This window comes from Leopardus geoffroyi, chromosome E2, assembly GCF_018350155.1.
Source record: "Leopardus geoffroyi isolate Oge1 chromosome E2, O.geoffroyi_Oge1_pat1.0, whole genome shotgun sequence".
NCBI classification, from domain to species: domain Eukaryota; kingdom Metazoa; phylum Chordata; class Mammalia; order Carnivora; family Felidae; genus Leopardus; species Leopardus geoffroyi.
This window is the reverse complement of record NC_059335.1, coordinates 7,229,079-7,250,851: the sequence shown is the minus strand read 5'-3', so window position 1 is coordinate 7,250,851 and position 21,773 is coordinate 7,229,079. Positions and strand designations below refer to the sequence as shown.

The 21,773-nt window shown below is 48.9% G+C and overlaps 2 protein-coding genes across 4 annotated transcripts; one reads left to right on the top strand and one right to left on the bottom strand.

Moving 5' to 3' along the window:
- Positions 1-284: 284 nt before the first annotated feature.
- On the top strand, positions 285-11,462 carry LOC123578662 (sialic acid-binding Ig-like lectin 12). Of its 2 annotated transcripts, none has more exons than XM_045441668.1 (6): positions 285-2,489; positions 2,715-2,762; positions 3,617-3,865; positions 4,702-4,798; positions 5,355-5,451; positions 10,480-11,462. In XM_045441668.1, the coding sequence occupies exons 1-6, from the start codon at positions 1,586-1,588 to the stop codon at positions 10,654-10,656; spliced, it is 1,572 nt and encodes a 523-aa protein (XP_045297624.1). In that variant the 5' UTR covers positions 285-1,585; the 3' UTR covers positions 10,657-11,462. The 2 variants fall into 2 exon arrangements, with proteins under 2 accessions (XP_045297624.1, XP_045297625.1); XM_045441669.1 differs by having other exon boundaries at positions 5,355-5,438; positions 10,480-10,597.
- On the bottom strand, positions 9,420-21,278 carry CEACAM18 (CEA cell adhesion molecule 18). Of its 2 annotated transcripts, XM_045441670.1 has the most exons (6): positions 21,106-21,278; positions 19,156-19,512; positions 17,730-18,002; positions 15,455-15,736; positions 14,029-14,164; positions 9,420-9,657 (listed from the first exon to the last, which is right to left on the bottom strand). In XM_045441670.1, the coding sequence occupies exons 1-6, from the start codon at positions 21,155-21,157 to the stop codon at positions 9,639-9,641; spliced, it is 1,119 nt and encodes a 372-aa protein (XP_045297626.1). In that variant the 5' UTR covers positions 21,158-21,278; the 3' UTR covers positions 9,420-9,638. The 2 variants fall into 2 exon arrangements, with proteins under 2 accessions (XP_045297626.1, XP_045297627.1); XM_045441671.1 differs by lacking the exon at positions 19,156-19,512.
- Positions 21,279-21,773: the final 495 nt, after the last annotated feature.

Here is a 21,773-nt window from a genome sequence, read left to right as displayed (position 1 = left end):
CGAAATCCTGCCCCTTCCCTTCTCAGTGACCCCAGTGCTGACTGTGCCCCTGGTTATGGGTAAGGATTCAGGGCAGGGGTAACGTGGGAGGGGCAGATTCATGAAGTTGCATGGAAGAAAACAGACTAATGTTCTCTGTGCATACACAGTCTTAAGAAAAACATGAGCATAGTACTACATAGTACAAGCAGCATGCTCGGGTGATGAAACCATGAAGAAAAAAGCAAGGGAACAATCAGCATTAAAGTGAGTCTAGGGACTCCTTTGGGAGGAGTGGGGTGTGCAATAGGGATGGGGATCGAAGGGATGGTCCTGGGTGCCTGCAATGCCCTGTTTCTATTTTGTGATGAATCACTGAGTTGTTCTTGTTGGAGCCTATTCTTTGTATCTTATGTTCCCCCCACCCAAATGTGTTAAGAGAACCAACATAGGTGGAAGGAGGCACCAGAACCTCCCAGAACCTCCTCCCAGCCCCCAGGCACACAGTTAAACATAACCTTCTGTGAATTCGGGTGCACGTCTCTTCTCTCACCAAATCATCCCCACCTGGAGAGTGGATGACACCCAGCTGGCATTCCTCACTCCCTGTCTCCTGCACACCTGACTCCTGGGACCAGAGCCGTCACGGGCAAAGCTCCAGAGGTTGGCAGACCCCACCACCCTCTGGAGCAATGGAAAAAAGGGTGAGATACCAGCGGTGAAGAAATCGTCCTGGCACCCAGACAGCTGCAACGAAGGGGAAGTTTCTACCCCTTTCAAAATTGGTCCCTTTTCCTCTGCCCTTCCCCCCATACCAACCCTGTGTACAGCCACAGCTTCAGTTTCCCATGTGTCCTTTGTGACAGTCTCCCCTCAATGTCCTTGGAATCTTCGTCTCCCCTGCTTGAGTGTCCCCTGTGCCCAGTCTTCCTAGGACACAACCTCCAACCTCCAACCTTCCTATGAACAGCACCTCCCTCTGCCTGTGTGTCCCCTGTCACAGGGAGCTCTGGGTACCGACACCTACTGTTTCCTTGCTGGACAGTGACTCCAGGGGCCGTGCCTGGGGCTAGTGTGTGGTCTCATGAGCAGGGAGGGGAGGCCTACCATGTGGATTCCAAGGGAGGGAGGACAGTTGACCTCCTCACACCTCCACCCCTGGCCTCCCCCATCTCTCAGGTCCCTATGTCCCCACATGAGTTCCACAGACATGTACAGCCTGTGATTCAGGTGGTCTGGCCCAAAGGAACCCTTTTTCACTTTGCAAAAAAAATGACCCCAGAAGGGGAGGGGCATTGGCAGGAAGGAAGGAGATGGGGCTCGAGCCCTGCACAGGGTGTGAATTTGGGCGAGGCTCTCACCCTCTCTGGCCTCTAGGCCCAGGGTCCCCAGCAGTGGAGATGCGGTGGTGGATGGCTGATTCCCAAGGGCTGCCCCGGCCCTGACAGCGTCTGCGTGCGAGGTTCCTTCTCTGACGAGGGCCACTGTTCTGACATCACTGTCACCTTCCTGTCGGGGCCTCCTCTCAGTCTTGCAGCTCTTAGCTTCTGAGAGACAAACCCGGAGAAACAGGCTCCCCGGGGACCCGGCACCTCCAAGCCCAGACATGCTTCTGCTGCTGTTGGCCCTGCTCTGGGGGAGGGAGGGGGCCGAGGGCCAGAGGGGGGCCGAGAGGGGCCCACAGGGGGATTACAGGCTGCAAGTGCAGGACGCAAAGGGGCAGGAGGGCCTGTGTGTGCGAGTTCCCTGCAAATGCTTGTATCCCCGGAAAGGCTGGTCTGAGTCTACCCCAGCTCTCGGCTACTGGTTCCGGAAAGGGGCCGGTGTACAACAGGATGTTCTAGTGGCCACAAACAACCCAGATGGAAAAGTGTGGCAGGAGTCCCAGGGCCGATTCCGCCTCTTCGGAAACCCCCAGGACTACGACTGCTCCCTGGACATCAGAGATGTACGGAGAGGGGACTCGGGGACATACGTCTTCAGGGTGGAGAGAGGGCCTTCTGTGAGATATACTTACACACATGACCAGCTCTCCGTGCGTGTGACAGGTAAGGAGCAGATTGTGGGAGAAGCCACAGGGGAAGGTTGGGGGTCCCAGGACAACCCGGGAGGGGCTGGGGGTGATGCATGTTGGGGCTCAGAGGCAGGGGCTGGACCAAAGCTTGAGGCTTCTCTCAAGGCTGCACCTCGGACCCTCCTCCTGATCCCCGTGTCTCCCCATCTCCCCCCAGCCCTGACCCAGACACCTGACATCCTTATCTCGGGGACCCTGGAGTCTGGACGCCCCAGTAACCTGACCTGCTCTGTGCCCTGGGCCTGTGTGTGGGGCACGCCCCCCATCTTCTCCTGGACATCAGCAGCCCTCACCGCCCTGGGCCCCAAGACCCACTTCTCCTCTGTGCTCACCCTCACCCCACGGCTGCAAGACCATGGCACCGACCTCACCTGTCAGGTGACCTTGCCTGGGACCGGAGTGACCACAATGAGGACCATTCACCTCAACGTGTCCTGTGAGAACTGGGCCAGGGCCACCCGGATCCCTGATGGGGTCCTGAGGGCAGTTGGCTGGGGGGTCAGGGCCTGGGACCTTGGGTGTCGGGTCCTGGAATGTGGGCTGGGAGGGGGTCAGGAGGATCTCCACCCTCTTCCCATTTCGGCAGCTCCCTTGGGGACTGAGGGCCAATGTCCACCAGCCCTCTCCGTTGACGCCAATCTGCCATGTCTTTCTGTCCCAGATTCTCCGTGGAACTTGACCGTCACTGTCTTCCAAGAAAATGGCACAGGTAGGATAGGGGCTCCTCCTAGGGTGCAGGGAGCAAGGGCAGGGCCGGGTCCCTCTTGTGGGTCCCCCAGGGGCCCTCCCCCTCCCCGGCCCCCATGGCCCTCTGAGCAGCTGTCCCCTTCGGCCCCTCCCTCCCCCACTTCTGCCCTCCCCCCTGTTATCAGGAGAGCAAGAACAGGGCGACACTCGCCCGGCAGAACTGCCCCTTATCATGCACCTCCGGACGCCCTCACCTTTCATTTTCCTGCCAACCGTTTCTCTGAGTACTTTTGAACAGCTCATCTATTCACACGGACACGCATTCATAACGCACAGCAAGGTCGGCCTCAGATGTCCAGTTCCCTCCCGGAAAGTGTCTCGTGTCCAGAGGCTGCTCTGAGCCTCAGTGTGTTTGCTAAGGATCTGAGGGGCCCTTTGCCGTCAGTAGCACAGACTGTCCTCCTTCTGCTCTGTGACTGCGCAGTGTTCCTTCACGTGGGCGGGTTCCGCTTCTGCGTGCGCCTTCCACTAACGGAACATCACGGCGTTCGTTTTACTGTATTAACCAAAATGCTATGATGAGTAAGTAACCTTGTGTCACCTTTCACAGCAAAGTGTATGTATGTATGTCTGTGGGGGTAAGTTCCTAAAAGCAAAATGTAGCTTTTATGTTCTTTCCAAGTTGAGAAATGCGGCCAAGTTATCCTGCATGGAGGGCGGACAGGTGCACATTCCCACCGTCAAGGGGAGAAAGTGTGCCTTTTCCTGCACTTCAATTGACCTCTGTTCCCCGTCCCCTCCTCTGGTCTCTTTTCATATCCTTCTGCTTTCTCTCTATCTTTTTGTCTCTCTGACCCTCAGTCTCTTTTTCTCCAGCACCCACAGCCCTGGAGAATGGCTCATCTCTTTCAGTCCTGGAGAGCCAGTCCTTGCGCCTGGTCTGTGTCGTCAACAGCAACCCCCCCGCCAGGCTGAGCTGGGCCCGGGGGCACCTGACCCTGTGCAGCCCGAACCCAGGGGTGCTGGAGCTGCCTCGGGTACAGGAGAGAGATGAAGGGGAATATACATGCCGAGCTCAGAACGCGGTGGGCTCCCAGCACATCTCCCTGAGCCTCTTGCTGCAGAGTGAGTGCATCTGTGGGGGTGGCTGGAGGAGAGCAACAGCACCTGCCCCCCCCCCCACCCCGGGGCTCCCCAGCTGAGCCCCCTGGCCCTTAAAGGGGATCTCAGCTCTGGTCTGTGCTCCCCTGTGAGGCCTGGATTTTCCCTGCTCCCTCCAGTATCACTGTCCTCTTCCAGCCAGACCCCAGCTGTAGGGTGGGGTGAAGGCTGAGAGGGGAAGCCAGGGGAAAGGGGTGGGTCTTGGAGGAGAGGGGCTGGGGCCTGCACAGGTGTGTCTGAGAACACAAGATCCTCGATTTGTGGGGCAGGGAGGAGGTCACCATGTGCCCAAACTTTAAGAAGAAGCCAGGGTGCCTGCGTGGCTCAGTCAGTTAAGTGTCTGACTTGGGCTCAGGTCATAATCTCATGGTCCCTGGGTTTGAGCCCTGTGTCAGACTCTGTGCTGACACCTCAGAGCCTGGAGCCCACTTCGAACTCTGTGTCTCCCTCTCTCTTTGCCCCTCCCCACCTCGAAAATAAACATTAATTTTTTTAATTTAAGGAGAAGCCAAAAAAACCTCAGTAATAGAAGTAATACTGCAACGCAGTATTTTTTAAAAAAATATACATGAACATAAAATAAATATCTCGATGAACAAAGTAACTGCATTTTAAATAAAGACAGGCTGCAATCCAGCCCCTGTATGCCTCACTCACCTGGCCCTAATCCCCTCCCCCAGCCCCAGGTCCCTGTGTTTTGAGGCTGGCAGGGGGGCTGGAAAAATCTAGGGTCCCACAGGGAGTGGGAGAAGATACCGAGTCCTTGGAGAGGAATCACCAATAATTCAATCTGTGTGCAGGAAAAGCGTGGCCTTTATCAGAAAGGCTGCTGGGGGCAGTCGGGGGAGCAGGTGTAACGGCTCTGATCCTCCTGGTTCTCTGCATCATCATCATCCTGTGAGCATTGACCCTGGGGAGGGAGGGATAACCCTGGGCGGGAAGGGCAGGCGAGCACAGGATGGAGGGACCTGGGTGGGTGAAGAAGCTGAAGCAAGGGCAGGAAGGAGGTCAATGGCACCTGGGTGAGTCTGTCACGGAACTCTTGGGGCACCCGGGTGGCTCAGTCGGTTAAGCGTCCGACTTCGGCTCAGGTCACGATCTCATGGTCCGTGGGTTTGAGCCCCGTGTCGGGCTCTGTGCTGACAGCTGGGAGCCTGGAGCCTGCTTCCGATTCTGTGTCTCCCTCTCTCTCTGCTCCTCCCCTGCTCACACTCTGTCTCTCTCTCAAAAATAAATAAAGATTAAGAAAAAAATTAAAAAAAAAAGAGCTCTGTCCCCATTGGCCAAGATAGGAAGGCCTGCATTCTCAACACTAGGGTCTCTAAAATGGGATCACCACTCTCCCACCTCCATCACCCTCCCAGCCCCTTAAGAGAGAGTGGAGGAGGGGGTCAGTCTGCTCACCGCATGCTGAGCTGGCCAGACTGAAAGGCTTTCTGGTCTCTTCTTTCAGAGTGAGATCCCACAGGAAAAAAGTGACAAAGCCTTCAGTGGGCACCAAGAATACAGGCATGGAGAGTGCAAACGTTGTCACGAGGTCAGGGTCTCAGGTGAGTGACCTGGGCATCTTGCCATCAAGCATCCTGCCTGGATACTTATCCCAGGATGGCATTTAGAATTTCTCTACTGAGCATGGCCAAAGTTCCTCTCCTTATCTCCTCCTCCTCCTCCTTGGGGATTCCCCATCTTTGGGACAGCACAACCACTCCCTCCTCTTTCTTTCCTGTCAGGCATGCAGGAGTCACCTTCTGTCTCTCCTCCTTGTCTTTCCTACAGCCCCAAATTCACCACATCTTGTCCATTTTTCCTCTTAAGGACAGCTAGCTTCGCCCCCTCTCTCTATCTTGACCCCCATCATTGCCAAGGATTCAGAATCTTTTTTCCTGGACCTCCTCATCTCCTTGCCTCTCACCTTCCTTGTCCTACACCAAGCAGTCATCTAAAAGCCATCATTATCCAGTTTCTCTGCATTTAAACACCTGTTTGCCCCCATTGTCTAAAGCAGAGGCTGGCAACTTTTTCTATCAAGGGCCAGATAGATACTTTTGGCTTTGCACACTTTACAGTCTGTTGTAAGCACTCATCTCTGCTGTTGTAGAGTGAGAACAGCCATAGACCATATGCAGATGAATGAGCACAGCTGCGTTCCAATAAAACTTTATTTACGAGATTGAGCCCCATGTTGGACTCTGTACTGGTTTCATGGGCCTGCTTGGGATTCTCTCTTTCTCCCTCTGCCCCTCTCCCCTGCTCATGCACTCTCTCTCTTCAAAAGAAAAATTAAAAAATTATCTAAGATCATAACTGAACCCAGAGAAATTGTCAAACATGGCAGTATTCTCAATTGAAAATGAAAGGAGCGGAGACGTTGATTTTGAAAATGTCCTCTCTGCGTTTGCTTGCAGTAAAACCAGGAAAGCAAAATTATCATAAATTCTGGTTCGGGTATAAATAAAATCTTTAAACTGAAAGTAATGTTTTATTACATGCGTTCTTCAAGTTTGCAATAATATTTTAATTATTTTAATGTGGGTGAAAAACTGTTAGAAACACAAAAACATATATATATATATATATATATATATATGTATGCTTGTGCTTATATATATATATATATATATATACATATATACGTGTGCTTATATATATATAAGCACACGTGTTTTCTTCTGCCTTAGGCTCTAGTTGGCTCAGAAAGTCACTCTTACTTTCCACTCCATCCACACTGGACTCCTCTGAACAAGGTTATTTGTGCCTCTGGTGTTTACATGGACTGTTATTCTCTCCTCAAATGCTCTTCCTTCCCATTTCCACTTCTTCATTCCTGTTCAGCCTTCAGGCTCTGATGTAAATGTCATGCTTTTCATTCATTTGTATTCAGACTGGAAGTCTTTGGAGGGTTTTGAGCAGAGTACCATGTATCTTTTATTTACTAATTCATTTGGGAAGTGCTACTGAGCCCCTCCCAAGTGACAGGGGAGGGGTTGCAGGTGCCGGGGATTCATCTCTGAAAAAAAATTGCTCATCTTGGGCTCCGTGAAGTATTAGTCTAGACAGAGGGATACAACCAAACCAAATAAGCAACCAATCATACAACAAATAAGTGACTACAATGTGAAAGGCAGACGTGTACTTGGGGGAAAGTGGAGGGCACAGAGACCAGGGGTGCTGGGGAGATGGCTTGTGTTTTTTCTGTGTTTTATTTTTTTGTGGTAACTTTACCATCTTAGCCATTTTTTTAAATTTTTTTTAACGTTTTATTTATTTTTGGGAAGAGAGAGACAGAGCATGAATGGGGGAGGGGCAGAGAGAGAGGGAGACACAGAATCGGAAACAGGCTCCAGGCTCTGAGCCATCAGCCCAGAGCCCGACGCGGGGCTCGAACTCACGGACCACGAGATCGTGACCTGGCTGAAGTCGGATGCTCAACCTATTGAGCCACCCAGGCGCCCCCCATCTTAGCCATTTTTAAGTGAATAGTTGTGCAACAGATTTCTAGAACATTTTCGTCTTGCAAAACAAACTCTGTATGTGTCCATCGGACAGCGAGTACCCACTTCCCCTGACACTCCTGCCCTTGAAACCACCATTCTGCTTTCTGCTTCTGTAGGTTTGATGGCTTTCGTAGATACATCACAGAAGTGGAATCATGCAGTTTTTGTATTTTTGTGACTGGCTTATTTCACTTAGCATAATGTGCTCAAGGTTTATCCATGTTGTAGCCTGTAACAGGATGCCCTTCTTTCCAAGGACTGAATAATATCCTGTTGTATATAATAATGTATATAGCACATTTTCTTTATCCATTCTTCTGCAGATGGATACTGAGTTTGCTTCCACCCCCAGCTATTGTGAATAATGCTGCAATGTACATGGGCATGCAAATATCTTTTTGAGATCCTGCTTTCAATTTGGGGGGGATAAACACTCACAAGTGGAATTGCTGGGTCATGGGCGTTTCCATTTTAAATTTTGAGAAACTGCCATACTGTCTTCCACAGTGGCTGCACCATCTTTCTTTCCCACCAACAGTGGACAAGGGCTCATTTTTTCCATATTCTTGCCAACACTTGCTATTTTTTATTTTTCATGTTTTTTTTTTTGCTTGTTATAGTGGGCATCACCTCACTCCTCATGGATGTGAGATGATAGCTCACTGTACTTTTGATTTGCATCTCTCTAATGATTAGTAGTGGTGAGTGTCTTTGCATAGGCTTGTTAGCCATTGTATATCTTCTTTGGAGAAATGTCTAATTCAAGGTGGGTTTTTTTTTCCCATTTAAAAAACTGAATTATTTGGGGTTTTTTGTTATTGAATTGTAGGAGTTCTTTATATATCCTGGATATTATCCTGGGTATTTTCAGATATATGATTTGCAAATATTCTCTCCCATTCCATAGGTTTGGCCTGTGGTTTGTGTTAGAGATGATTAAGCAAAGATATGAAGGAGGTTCAAGAGTTTGCGATCTATTGTGATCAAAGAGCATGCTGGGCAGAAGAAACAGCAGGTGCAAATGCTCAGAAATGGGAGGCAGACCAGTGAATGGAGGACCAGCAGGAAGTCTGTGTAATTAGACAGAGAGAGGCAAGTGCCAAGAAATGGGACATGAGTTTGAAGAAGTCAGGGTGTTTGTAAATCATGTCTGCACACATAGTCCACTGTGGGCGTCTGAAGGCGTTGAAGCAGAAGAAGGACACAATCCAGCTTTCATGTTCACAGATCCCTCTGGCCACTAAGTGCAAAAGAGACTGTGTGTGGCAGGGAAGTTAAAAAGGAGGCTAGAGGAACATTCCCGGCTGGAAATGATGGTGGCTGGAACCAAGAGGTCATGAGGGTGGGGCTTGATTGCATTCCGGATGAAGTCTGAGGTTAAGGCTAAATGGAGTTTGCTAATGGACTGAGGGTGGGATATGAGTGACAGAGGGGGGGTCCGGGATGACTCCTAGATTTTTCCTGTGGGCAGCCAGAAGAACAGAGGCACCAATCATCGTGCTTGAGAAGGTTGTAGGAGGAAGAGATTTGGGGGAGTAAAGGAGAAGTTCCGTTTGAATATGTTCTGTGTGAATTTTGGACGAGGGAATGGGGATTTCAAGTACACCACTGGATCAAAGTCTACAGTTCAAGGGAGAGAATGGGCTGGAGGTATCCGGGGCCCCTCTAATACTTAGGGGTCAGGGAAATGCAAAGCAAGCAGCAAAGAGACTGCTGATGGACACCTTGCAGTCCAGAAAAGAAGCACTTTTGTTTAGGGAAGACAAGCAGTTGGATGACCTTTCTGTTGTTGCAAAGTCCAGAAAGGCAGGGACTGAAAGGGGCCCATGTGGCTTTCACGAAGCAGAGGCCTTGGTAACGGTGTCAGGAAGTGGTTGTGTGTGTGTGTGTGTGTGTGTGTGTGTGTGTGTGTGTGTGTAACTCTTACTCTGAACAATCAACAAAAACAGGAATCGTTCCGTTGAAGTGTTCTCTCATCAAGGGCGGGGACAGCATGCTGCTGTCATGAACCAGCACACATTTAGTGGCTTCCAACAGCATACATTTATCATCTTACAGTTCCAGAGGTCACAATCCAAGTCCACAAGTTTTCACTGGGTTAAAACCAAGGCGTTGGCAGGCAGGACTGAGTTCCTTCTGGAGGCTCCAGGGGAGAAAGGCATTTTCTTGCTTTTTCCAGGAGCATCTGTATCCCTTCGTTCGTGACCCAGGTCTCTGTCTTCAAGGCCATGAGTATAACATCTTCAAGTCCCTCTCTGCCTCCTTTTAATTGTAAAGATAAAGACCCCTGTGATTACATTGGTCACACCCCAATAATCCAGGGCAAACTCCCCATCTCAATATCCCTAATCTAACTTCATCCTTAAAATCCCTTTTTCCATGTAAGGTAACACATTCATAGGTCCTAGGGGATTAGGGTGTGGGCATCTTTGGGGGGCTATTTTTCTGCCTATGTCGTAGGGACATAATTTCTTTGACTGATTGTCCGTCCACGAAACTGTGAGCTCCCTAAGAACAGGTGCTGCGCTCAAATTGAGGCTTTGTAATTCTCTCTCTCTTATCCAGTTGCTGTCCATTATATCATAATTCACCATTAGATACTTACTTGTTTAACTCGCTTCTTGCCTCCTCCCTCGATTAAAGAGTCAGCTGCAAGAGGTCAGTGCCTACATCTCTTGTACTCATTACAGTATATGCAGCACCCAGCTCAGGGCCTCATACGCAGTGGGCCTCAGTAGGACACCAGGCTTTGGGGTCAGAAAGGACTTGGGCTGGATCCTGGTTTCACCGGGGACTTTGAGCACGCTGTTTTCTTGGTTCACCCTCAGTTTTCGTATTGATAAAATGAGGACAATAATAATAGCTTCCTTATGGGGTTGTTGTGGCAAATTAATGAGATTCACAAGCATCAAATAAAGTGCTATGTATTAAATATTTGAGGAAGGTATGAATGGAGGGAATTCCACAAAAATGTATGTGAGATGAATGGATGAGGGAATTTATGGACCTCTCTCCTGGGTATTCTCTGCCTCACTCTATCCCCCACTGTTTGGTTCTGACTCCCTTTTCTCTTCCTTCACGCAGGGTCTCCTGATTGAAGCCTGGGCAGGCAGCCTTCCCCCAGATGCCGCCACCCCCTCCTTACGGGAGGAAGAAGAGCTCCATTACGCAACACTCAACTTTCACCAGACAGAGCCTTGCTGCCCACAGGAACAGGTGGCCCCTAGTATTGAGTACTCAGAGATCAGGATTCACAAATGAGAGACGGCTGAGACCCCGCCCTGGCTTGAGAGATCTTGGCCCCTGAAGGGCAAAGAAAAAGTCAGGGGCCAATTCCTGTAGACTTAGAAGCCCTCCAGTTGATGAGCTGTGAGTACGACAGAAAGAACACAAGCTTTGTAAACAGAGTATTTCAAGTGCAAAGTCATATGCTGTGCCTTTACCAAGTAAGCGACAGACCAATCCCTGCCTTTCTGTGCCTCAGTTTCCTACTCTGTGAAATAGGGATGAGAAGCCTACCTGTAAGCTCATGGTGAGAAATTTATATAGAAATGCAAGGGACCTAGAATAGCAAAACAATCTAGTGAAGGAAGAACACGGTTGGAGAAATCCGACTTTACTATAAAGCTAGAGTAATCAAGACACTGTGGTGTAGAACGGAATCAAGTCCGTAAACAGAGTGTGTGTATATGGTCACTTGAACAGCACCAAGTCAATTCAGTTGGGAGAGGAGGGACTTTTCAACAAGTAGTGGGAGAACAAGTAGGTCAAGGTTTAGAAACAATGAAACTTGACCCCTTTTTCACATCACATGCAAAAAATTAGTTTGAAATGAATCGTAAACCTAAAAGTAAAAGGGAAAACTATAAATATTTTATTATTGTGCTGCCCAATATGGTAACCACCAGCCACACATGGCCCTGGAGAGGTGCTACACATAGTATGCAAAAAAAAAAAAAAGATAAAAGATCCCATTAACAATTTTTTGTATTGATTACCTGTTGGAATGATAATACTTTGGATATACTGGTTCTTTTAGACTATTATTAAAAGTAATTTCATTTGTATTTCTCTGATGATGAGTGATGTTGAGCATTTTTTCATGGCAGTTTCTTTTTAGTTTTTTTTATTATAGCTACTAGAATTTTGAAATTACGTGTTTGCTTTGCATTATATTTCTATTGGACAGCATTGCTCCAGAAGAAAATTTAGGAGTATATTTATGCATGTGCATAGATTTCTTATAGGACATCCAAAATAGTAAGCATTGTGTGTGTGTGTGTGTGTGTGTGTGTGTATAATAGTAAGCATTATATATATGCTAATAGTAAGTAATATATATATAATAGTAAGTAATAGTAAGTAGTAAGTAATAGTAAGTAATATATATACATAATAGTAAGCATTATGTGTGTGTGTATATATATATATATATATATATATAAAATAGTAAGCATTGTATATATGCTAATAGTAAGTAAGTAATATATATATATATATAATAGTAAGTAATAGTAATATATATACATAATAGTAAGCATTAAGTGTGTGTGTATATATATATATATATATATAAAATAGTAAGCATTATATATGCTAATAGTAATAGTAAGTAATATATATACATAATAGTAAGCATATATATATGTAAATATACACATAATGCTTACTATTTTGAATGTCCTATAAGAAATCTATGCATAGGGGTGCCTGGGTGGCGCAGTCGGTTAAGCGTCCGACTTCAGCCAGGTCACGATCTCGCGGTCTGTGAGTTCGAGCCCCGCATCAGGCTCTGGGCTGATGGCTCAGAGCCTGGAGCCTGTTTCCGATTCTGTGTCTCCCTCTCTCTCTGCCCCTCCCCCGTTCATGCTCTGTCTCTCTCTGTCCCAAAAATAAATAAACGTTGAAAAAAAAAATTAAAAAAAAAGAAATCTATGCATATGCATAAATATTCTCCTAAATTTTCTTCTGGAGCAATGCTGTCCGACAGAAATATAATATATATATATATATTATTAAACACTTCTGTTCATCAAAAGGCATGATTAAGAAAATGAAAAGACAAGCCATATATTTCACAAGAGATCCAAATGGCCAGCAAGTACAGGAAAGCTGGTCAACGCTACTGGACATCAGGGAGACGAAAATCCATCACAATGAGGTGCCCTATCACATCGGCTAGAATAGCTAAAATCAAAAAGCCTGAGCACAGATATCCCTATGGGGTCAATGCCAGTATTACACCCATTTTACACATGGCCAACTAAAGCACAAATGGGCTGTCACACTGATGGCCGATACTGCAAGCTTCGTGATACAGAGACCACGTAATGATCACAGAGAGGTTCCATATCGAAAAAGTAAATGATTTGAAAAAAGAATGTGTCTTCTAAAATCTTCATCATCACCTCGGTCGATACCACCACAGTCATCTTCACTGTGGTCACGGCCACCACTGCCACCATCATTACCATCAAAACCATTGTCACCGTGGCATTAACATCACCATCATCTCCATCATGCCTCAATGGTTCTCAATCAAGATAATTTTGCTCTCCTTAAGACCTTTTCTTTTTTAAAGGTTTTTCTTTTCTTTTTTTTTTATTTAAAAATTTTTTTAATGTTTATTCATTTTAGAGACAGAGAGAGACAGAACATGAATGGGGGAAGGTCAGAGAGAGAGGGAGACACAGAATCTGAAACAGGCTCCAGGCTCTGAGCTGTCAGCACAGAGCCCGACGTGGGGCTCAAACCCACGGACCACAAGATCATGACCTGAGCCAAAGTCGGATGCTTAGCCTACTGAGCCACCCAGGCACCTCCTTGGGGCTTTTCTAATGCCTAGAGTCATTTTTGGTTGTCTACGCTTAGAGTGATGGAGGTAATTGCTACAGATACCAAGTGGGTAGAGGCCAGCGATGTTGCTAAACATGGTACAGTGTGCAGGATAGCCATATACCCCATCCCCACCTGAAATAATTATCTGGCTCCAAATATTGATAGTGCTGAGGTTGACAAATTCTGGTCTACTCTGTACTGAGAATGCTGCTGACTGCTTCATCCTCCCAGGTAAGTTCTAGCCCCCACATTACCCTTCAGGGCAGGCGTTCCCCTTCACATGCTCCAGGTGGGCTAAGAGGACCTGAGGGGAATGTGATCTACTCATGGCCACCCAGCAGGCTAGAGGCAGAGCTGGGATTTGAACCCAGATCATAACCTCCCCTCTGCCCAGTCTCCTCCTCTGCATAGTTTACTATCTGTTTCCCCAGCTTCACTTGCTAACTAGTGACTACCATGTACCAGACTCATGCTGGATGCTCGGCACCCACCCCGCTCGTTCTCACAGCTGCCCCTCTAGGTGGGCCTCCATATCCACATCGTAAACACAAAGGAAATGGGCTGAAGTCATTGGGTGAAACCCCATTGGTCTTTGGAGGCATGGCCACCTCTACGCTCTCCCTCTTTGCTACTGGCTTCTGGTCCTCGACCTCTCTGTCTGCCCCAGATGATTCCTGACAACCAGTTCCTGGCCTGTCCCTTCTCCCTTCTGGCTCTGCCTCCCCCACTTAGGGCAGTGCTCTTGAGACCCAGTCCCCAGCCAGCACCCCACCCTTGACCCAGGGCAACAGGCACCTGGTGGAGAAATGGCTGATCAAGATGTAGATGAGGATTCCGCAGAGGTAGACGCTGCTAAGGACTGTTATCACGATGAGCCACACCACTTTGGCTCCTGAGATGTAGAAGCCTCTGTCCACAACATGACTGTGCTCTGGAGGAGAGGATACATGGGGGTTAGGAACACCATCACTCAACCCTTCGCTCACTCACACATTCGTTCTTCAGAAATTTATCAACATTTGTTGTGTACAAGGCACTGTTCTAGGTGCTAGGGATTCAGCAGTGCACAACAACAACAACAACAAAAACCCTTCCTGCCCTCATGGGGCTAACATTCCAGCTGGCAAGTGGACAGTTGACAATTAAGCAAAGAGATGTCTAATATCATCGCAGGTGGCAGGAAGTGCTGTGGAAAAGAATAAACCCACTCAACGTGGTAGAGAGTGACAGGGTCAGAGGTGCTGGTTACACAGGGTCATTAACTCATTGCACAGATATTCACTGAACACCAACTACGTGCCAGGCACCATGTTAAGCAATGGAGGCAAATGGTGAGCAAAGAGTTCTCCCAGGCTCTGTCCTCCTAAAGCTCATGGTCCAGCGGAGTAGAAAGCTATGAATCAGTGCATAATTGTGCACGTTTGTCAGTCATGTCTGGTGCATAGCAGGTGATTAGTAAATAGTGTGGAGAGACCAGAATAAATATCTCCAGCTCACGTTGAGTTGTGCTTGTGGCTCGCTCTCTGGGATGAGCCAGACTGATTGCTTCTCATGCACTGTCTGATTTAATTCTGCCAGAATTCTGCCAGAAGCCCTGTCATACAGGGACCTTTATTATCTTGACACTACAGATGGGGACGCTGAGGCTCAGAGAGGTGCTCTTCCCATTTACAGATTGATTCCCAAGCCAAGTTCCAGACACCACGTCCACAACAGATGTCTGTTTCCCCTACACCACCACCGCTCCCCCACCCCGCCTCATTTGAAGGCAGTCCAGCAAGACAGGGCACAGGCTGTAAGGTCAGACTGCCAGAATTTGAACTCTGCCTCCTCTGCTGATTGGAGCTGGAACCTTGACTAAAGCACTTAAACTTCCCATAGCTCAGTTTTCTCACCTGTACAATGGAGGTGGTGTTAACAACAGTCACTTCCTCTGAAGGGAGACTGTGAGGGTCACATAGCTAGTAGGGTGCTCAGTAAATGTTGGCTGGCCATATCTCCCTGGAGTTCACCCTTGCTCTGATCTGAGGTCCCTGAGGGCTTCAGAGAGGGGGTAGCTTCAGACTTAGAACTCAGAGGATGGGGGTTTTACCCAACCGTCGTGGGCATGGCATTGTAAGGTAGAGATGGCATTTCTGATGACGGGCACTACGGAGGCAAAAGCACGGAAGTGGGAGTTATTTGTGGGGCATGAGCCCCAGAGGGGGACTGCTGTACTCACCCGATCTATGCACCTGAATCTGAAATTCCCTGTACATGGTCAGCTGAGTCATGGGGTTCTCTACGATGCATCTGTATCTGCCCATCTGCTCCCAGGCCAGACTTGGGAGGATGATTTTTGCCCCTGAGAGGCTCAGGAGGGAGCCGTTGTGGGTCCAGTGGTACTTGGGACTGGGTCGGGAAATGGCGTTACACTCCATGTGCACTTCGGAGCCGATCTTAGCAGACAAGATGCCATTTAAGATGCTGTGACTGGTTCTCAGCTGCACTTTGTCTGGCCCATCTGCAGAGACAAGGCAAGAGTCTCAGAACCGTGTGTCTGACCCCTCGGGATCCTGTCTCCTTCCCTCAACCCGCATGCAGCCCCCCCCTCCCCCGCCGACCAGCAGATGCCCCCACTCTGCACCCCAAACATCCCCTAGAGCCAACACATGCAAGGCGGCTGTGCCAAAAACAACTATAATTATAATGTTTTCCGTTACCTGCACCTACTATGAGCCAGCCCTGTGATTGCCCTTCACATCACAGTAAAACAGGGATAGAGTAGAAACAGTACAACAGGCCCCCTGCAAGCCAGACTCTTTACAGGCTGACACATTGGCTTCATTCCCATAACAACCCTTGTGATCAATTTTGCAGATGAAAAGAGAGGACTAGGGATTCCGTAGTCCCCTACTGACCCACGAAGGGACAAAGCCAATTCCCCCTACGGCCCGGGAGGAATCTCCCCGAGCAGCTACAGGCCAAGGGTCCTGGCTCTTGGTTGCAAGCCTCTGACCAGTAAGCCATGTACAGAGGTCAGAAGCTATCTGTTCTGTGACCAGATCTGTTCTTCACATGATTGCCACAGCATGCTTGTTAGGACATCTGACAGACTCCACGTGGTTCCGGAATTAGATGTGAAAACTGTTCAAGATTTGTGCTTTTTCGCAGCTGAGAGATGTGAAACAGTTTGGTCAATGTGAAAGGTCCCAGGCTCATTGTAAGACCCAAGGCTCGTTGTATTTATAAGTCAATGTCTTAGGTTTTACAAGACCTGTTTGAGATTTTCGGGAGGTCTGGCTGGGCTGAGTACTTGCCCTAGTGGACGACCAAAGAGGGTCATGCAGAAAAGAGAATGTATGAAATGTGTCATTTAGCTTTAAAATCAAACTGTTTAAGAGAGCAGTTCAATGTGAGTAAAAGGAAAAGTGAAGGCAATTTTGCTAAATTTAGAAAACCGGAATAAAAAGATCATTGGATGTAAAAGGCTCAAGGGAACCTGGGATCTGAAAATTTTATAAATTGAATGTTTTTAACATTTATTTATTTTTGAGAGACAGAGAGAGACAGCGTGAGCAGGGGAGGGACAGAGAGAGAGGGAGACACAGAATCAGAAGCAGGGTCCAGGCTCTGAGCTGTCAGCACAGAGCCCGATGCTGGGCTTGAACTCATGAACTGCGAGATCATGACCGAGCCGAAGTCAGATACTCAACTAACTGAACCACCCAGGCACCCCATTGAATGTCATTTTCTTTTCTTTTCTTTTTTATTTTTTTTAACGTTTATTTATTTTTGAGACAGAGAGAGACAGAGTATGAACGGGGGAGGGGCAGAGAGAGAGGGAGACACAGAATCGGAAGCAGGCTCCAGGCTCTGAGCCATCAGCCCAGAGCCGGACACGGGGCTCGAACTCACGGACCGCGAGATCGTGACCTGAGCCGAAGTCGGACGCTCATCCGACTGAGCCACCCAGGCGCCCCTTGAATGTCATTTTCAAGAAACTATTAGTTGTGGGGCACCTGGGTGGCTCAGCCTGTTGGGCATCGGACTTCAGCTCAGGTCATGATCTCACAGCTTGTGAGTTTGAGCCCTGCATTGGGCTCTGTGCTGACAGCTTAGAGCCTGGAGCCTGCTTTGGATTCTGTGTCTCCCTCTCTCACTGCCCCTCCTCCCTCGTGCTCTGTCTCTCTGTCTCAAAAATAAATAAAACGTTAAAAAAAAAAAAAAAAAGAAACTATTAGTTGTAATCAGGCCCCTCTTTACAAAAGCCAGATCTGAACAAAGTCATACTATTTCTAATCTGGGGAGTGGGGGTTGGGTTCCCATCTTGAATAGCAGGTCCTTCTGTGCAGTGAAGGTGATTCTGAGTCCAAAGAGCTGAGATTCAAACCCAGATCCAGCTGGCTACAGGCTGGCTTATGGTGCTCCCGCTTTTCAGTTCTGTTTCATTGCTACATCTCTGGGAGGCCCTGGGCCTACCCCTGGCATCACTCCTGTGACCCCAGACCACTCACAGTCCACGGAGAGAGAGAGAGGTTCACTTCTCCGAGGAAACTCTGGAATGCTTTCTGTTTCACACTGAAGTGTTCTGTCATAGCGGCTGACCCTGTGGATGATGAGGGTCTTGAGGTCCGGGGAGATTGTCATCCGGTCATTGCTGGATACCCGTGTGTACTCCACATACCAGTTGACATTGGTGGCGTTGGTGTAGCAAATGGCGGCCACAGGGTCCATATATTCCACCACAGAGCTGGCGTTAGCCCAGATGTCTGGCTTCTTTTCCAACTCTGGGGGAAGCAGAAAGGAGACATTAAGGGTGGGGTCTGCCTCCCCAAGCTCTGCTTCTCTCCAAGGGGAATTTTAGGTTTGGGGAGAAGCCATAAGTTGTAAGGTGGGACCTGGGGTCTTGGCAGGAGAGCAGCCCTGGAACTGAGAGGGACAGAGAAGTAAGGTGTAGGCATGAGTGGTTGATGTGTGGGCACTAGCCTGAGCCCACTGTCCTATGCACTGAGCCATCCCTGGGGCATGCACTGCAATAATGGTGAGTTCTTGGCATGGGCACGTGACCTAATGGTTGTTTCTGAACTCTGGCCCTAAAACCAGAACACCTCCATCTGAGGAGCCATGGGTAGAATTCAGAGTGACAGCTAGCATTTGGACTCTCCATAATAACTTTTCTCATTATCTGAGTCCCATTCACTTGACGAATATTCCATTCAATTTTACAACAGACAATGGTAGATACTAGCCCCATTCTACAGATGAGGAAACTGAGGACACCACAGAGGGAAGACAAAGGCTCAGGGCCATGCAACATATACACAGTCAGAGATAAACACAGGACTTCCTGTCTTCAAATCCACGCCCTCCCCTCCAGCCCTGTGGTGCCCCCAGGAACTGTCTGTGGTAGACAGAATTCCAAGATGGCCCCATGATCTCCAGCCTGTATAATCCCCTTTCTTCAGATTTGGGTGAAACCTGTGACTTTCTTCTAACCTAGGTAATAAAGCAAAAGTGATGGGCTGTCAGTCTGAACATTACCTTTTGTTATTTAAGACTCCTGCTTAGCAGACCATGGGGAGAGAATTTGGCTGACCCTGAAGAAGCAAACAGCCATGATGCGAAATGCCAGTGGACAGAGCCATACATGAGAACACAGCCCCGGGTCAACACCTTGTGCGTCTCAGAGCGCAGCGCTCGCCTGGACTTCTGACCCACAGGAGAGCATGATAATGAATGGATGCTGTTTGAAGCTGCTGTTTGTTACACAGCAGTAGATAACTGACACCCTGACTGTGAAACAGGACCCTTGACGGGAATGAGTGACCCATCTCTGCAGGAGAAGCTAGGCTACCATCTGCCAAGCCTTCCAGTGTCACCTAGGGGTGGAGACACTTGGACACTATGATCTTCAAGGAACCTCACCACCTGCCAACTCACCTTGAATACTGAGGCAGCCTGTTGCTTTCTCGGTCCTGTTGCCAAAGTCCACCCTCGCGGTATAATTCCCTGTGTCATTTAATGCAGACCTCCTGATCACCAGGCTCCCTGTCCTGGTCACGTTCTCCCGTCCACTGAACATGGGCCCAGACTGCCAGGTATCGGAGGGAGGTTTGTAGCTGACAATCATATTTTCCGCAGTGTCATTTGCGCCTCGGTGCCAGCTGTATTCTTGAACATCCTGGGTGACATTCTGGAGGACCAGGACGGTCCGAAATCCCTTGATTCCTAAGAGTGATTCTGGGTCTATGGAGATTTGACTGTAGGCTTGGCGGGTCCCACAGGCCAGTAGACTGGCTGAAGAAGACAAACAAAACACACATACATGAGAGAGAGAGAAAGATAGAGAGAGAGAGAGAGAGAGAGAGAGGAGAGAGAGAGAAGAGAGAGAGAAGAGAGAAAGAGAGAGAAAGAGAGAGAGAGAAGAGAGAAAGAGAGAGCAAAAGAGAGAAAGAGAAAGAGAGAGAGAAAGAGAGAGACAAGATTGATTTACACTGTCCAGGCAATGATCACCAGGGACGCTGGTGAGCACACCAAGGGTTTCTAACTCCCCAGCCTGTCTCCTCTTTCCCATCCCCTCAGCCCCTTTCTTCCCCACCCTCTTCCAGCCTGGCTTCCTCCATGGATACTCAGTCTCCAACCCATCCTCAAATGACAGTTACGTGGATCTTTATAAAGTCTCAGATGTGACCCTGCTCTCTCCATGCTCAGGTACCTTCCATGACTCCCCAGCACTCTACAGATAAATTTCACACTCAGCATGGTTTATGAGACACTCTTAGAGACAGCTGGTCTGTATGATTCATCTAGCTTCTTTTCGGATCACACCCACCCTGCCCCACTTCCCCCATGAACCCCCTTATTCAGTCAGTCATTCCTTCATGCATGCATTCGTGCATTCATTTATCAGAAGACGCAGTATCGACACTGTGTGCCCCAGACATAGAGAGCTTTCTTGATACACCACATTCTTTCCTGACTTCAGGCTTTCACACCTGCTGTTCCCCATTTCTGGCACACTGCTCCCTGCTCCCTCCTCTTCATGTTCGCCCCCCCCCCACTTGTCTGTCACTTCTACTCATCCTTCTGTTCTCAGCTTTGATGTCCCCTCCTTGTCAGTCTGGGTCAGGCAGCCCCTTGGGGCTCCCCCAGCCTCCTGGACCCCCTCATCCCTGTCCCCATCACTCTGGGTCATCAGAATCTGGAGATAGATCTACATCTCACACTGGACTCTGGGCTCCAGGGGGGCTGTCTCAGCCACCGCCACATCACAGCATCCCTTATCATGAGGCAGAACCCAGTGTATGAGCTCGGGTGATATCTGGGCACATCAAGTCCCCCAAGACTGTCTACACACGTCTTTGACTTAGCATCTAAGTTCAGTGGAGTGCATTCGTGTGGGTGGGGATCTGTCATCACCTAAGACACGGAGATCCACTCTCTGTGTACCCTAAACCTTGATTCCATGGAGGGGGCAAAGACACCTGAGACCCCGGCTTCAGGCCTCCAGGTGAGGACACTGGTGGTGTTTGAGGACAGGACCCAGGGTGGCCAGTGACACATGATAGTTGTCCCTGTCAGGGGGGCTCAGAGGGTCCTGGGGGGAAAGAGTGGGTTGGGAAGAGGTCCAGCTGGAGAGGTGGGGAAAGGGGTCAGGACAGGTTGGCACACAGAGGAGGTCATTTCTAGCAAGTGCGTGTGGGGGTCCAAGTTCATCACTCCTGGGTACAGATGGGGATGAACACTGTGTGTGTGTGAGAGAGAAAGAGAGACAAAGAGAGCGTCTATGGGCGCGATATGCCCAGGTGTGTGAGCTCATGAAAGTCCTGGTGTCACTCCTGCCCACCTCTCCTCTACCCCTCCCCTGTCCTGTGGGTTCAGCTTTCTTACCTAGGAGAACCAGCTCCCTCCAATGTCTGCATCGGGGTCTGGAAAGGTCCATGGGTTGCTCAGGTTCTCCTGGGCTAGGTGTCTCTCCAGGGATCGGGCAGCCTCCTCTGCCCCTTCATGGACCTGTGTCTCCAGCCCTGGGCTGCTGGTCCCCATCCCCCTCTGCGTCCCAGGATGGACTCTGAACCACAGCACAGGCGGGGCTGGGGAGTTGGATGTTATCTTAATGACTTTATGGTGGCTGTAGCTTATTATTTATCCACCTTAGTTTTAAAAAAATTTTTAATACTATTCTACCCTGGTTACAACAACAACAACAAAAAACACCTTATGCTACGTTTAGGAAAACTGGAAAATACCAAAAAGCACAATAAATAGAAGACATCAGACTTTCTTTTGTAATTTTTTTCAATGTTTATTCACTTTTGAGAGACAGTGAGACACAGAGCATGACTGGGGGAGGTGCAGACAGAGAGGGAGACACAGAATCTGAAGCAGACTCCAGGCTCTGATCTGTCAGCACAGAGCCCGACGGGGCGGGGGGTTGGGGGGGGGGGCTTGAACTCAAAAACCGCGAGATCATGACCTGAGCCGAAGTCAGATGCTTAACCGACTGAGCTACCCAGGAGCCCCTCTAAATATACCTTTGTAAATATATTCATATTTGT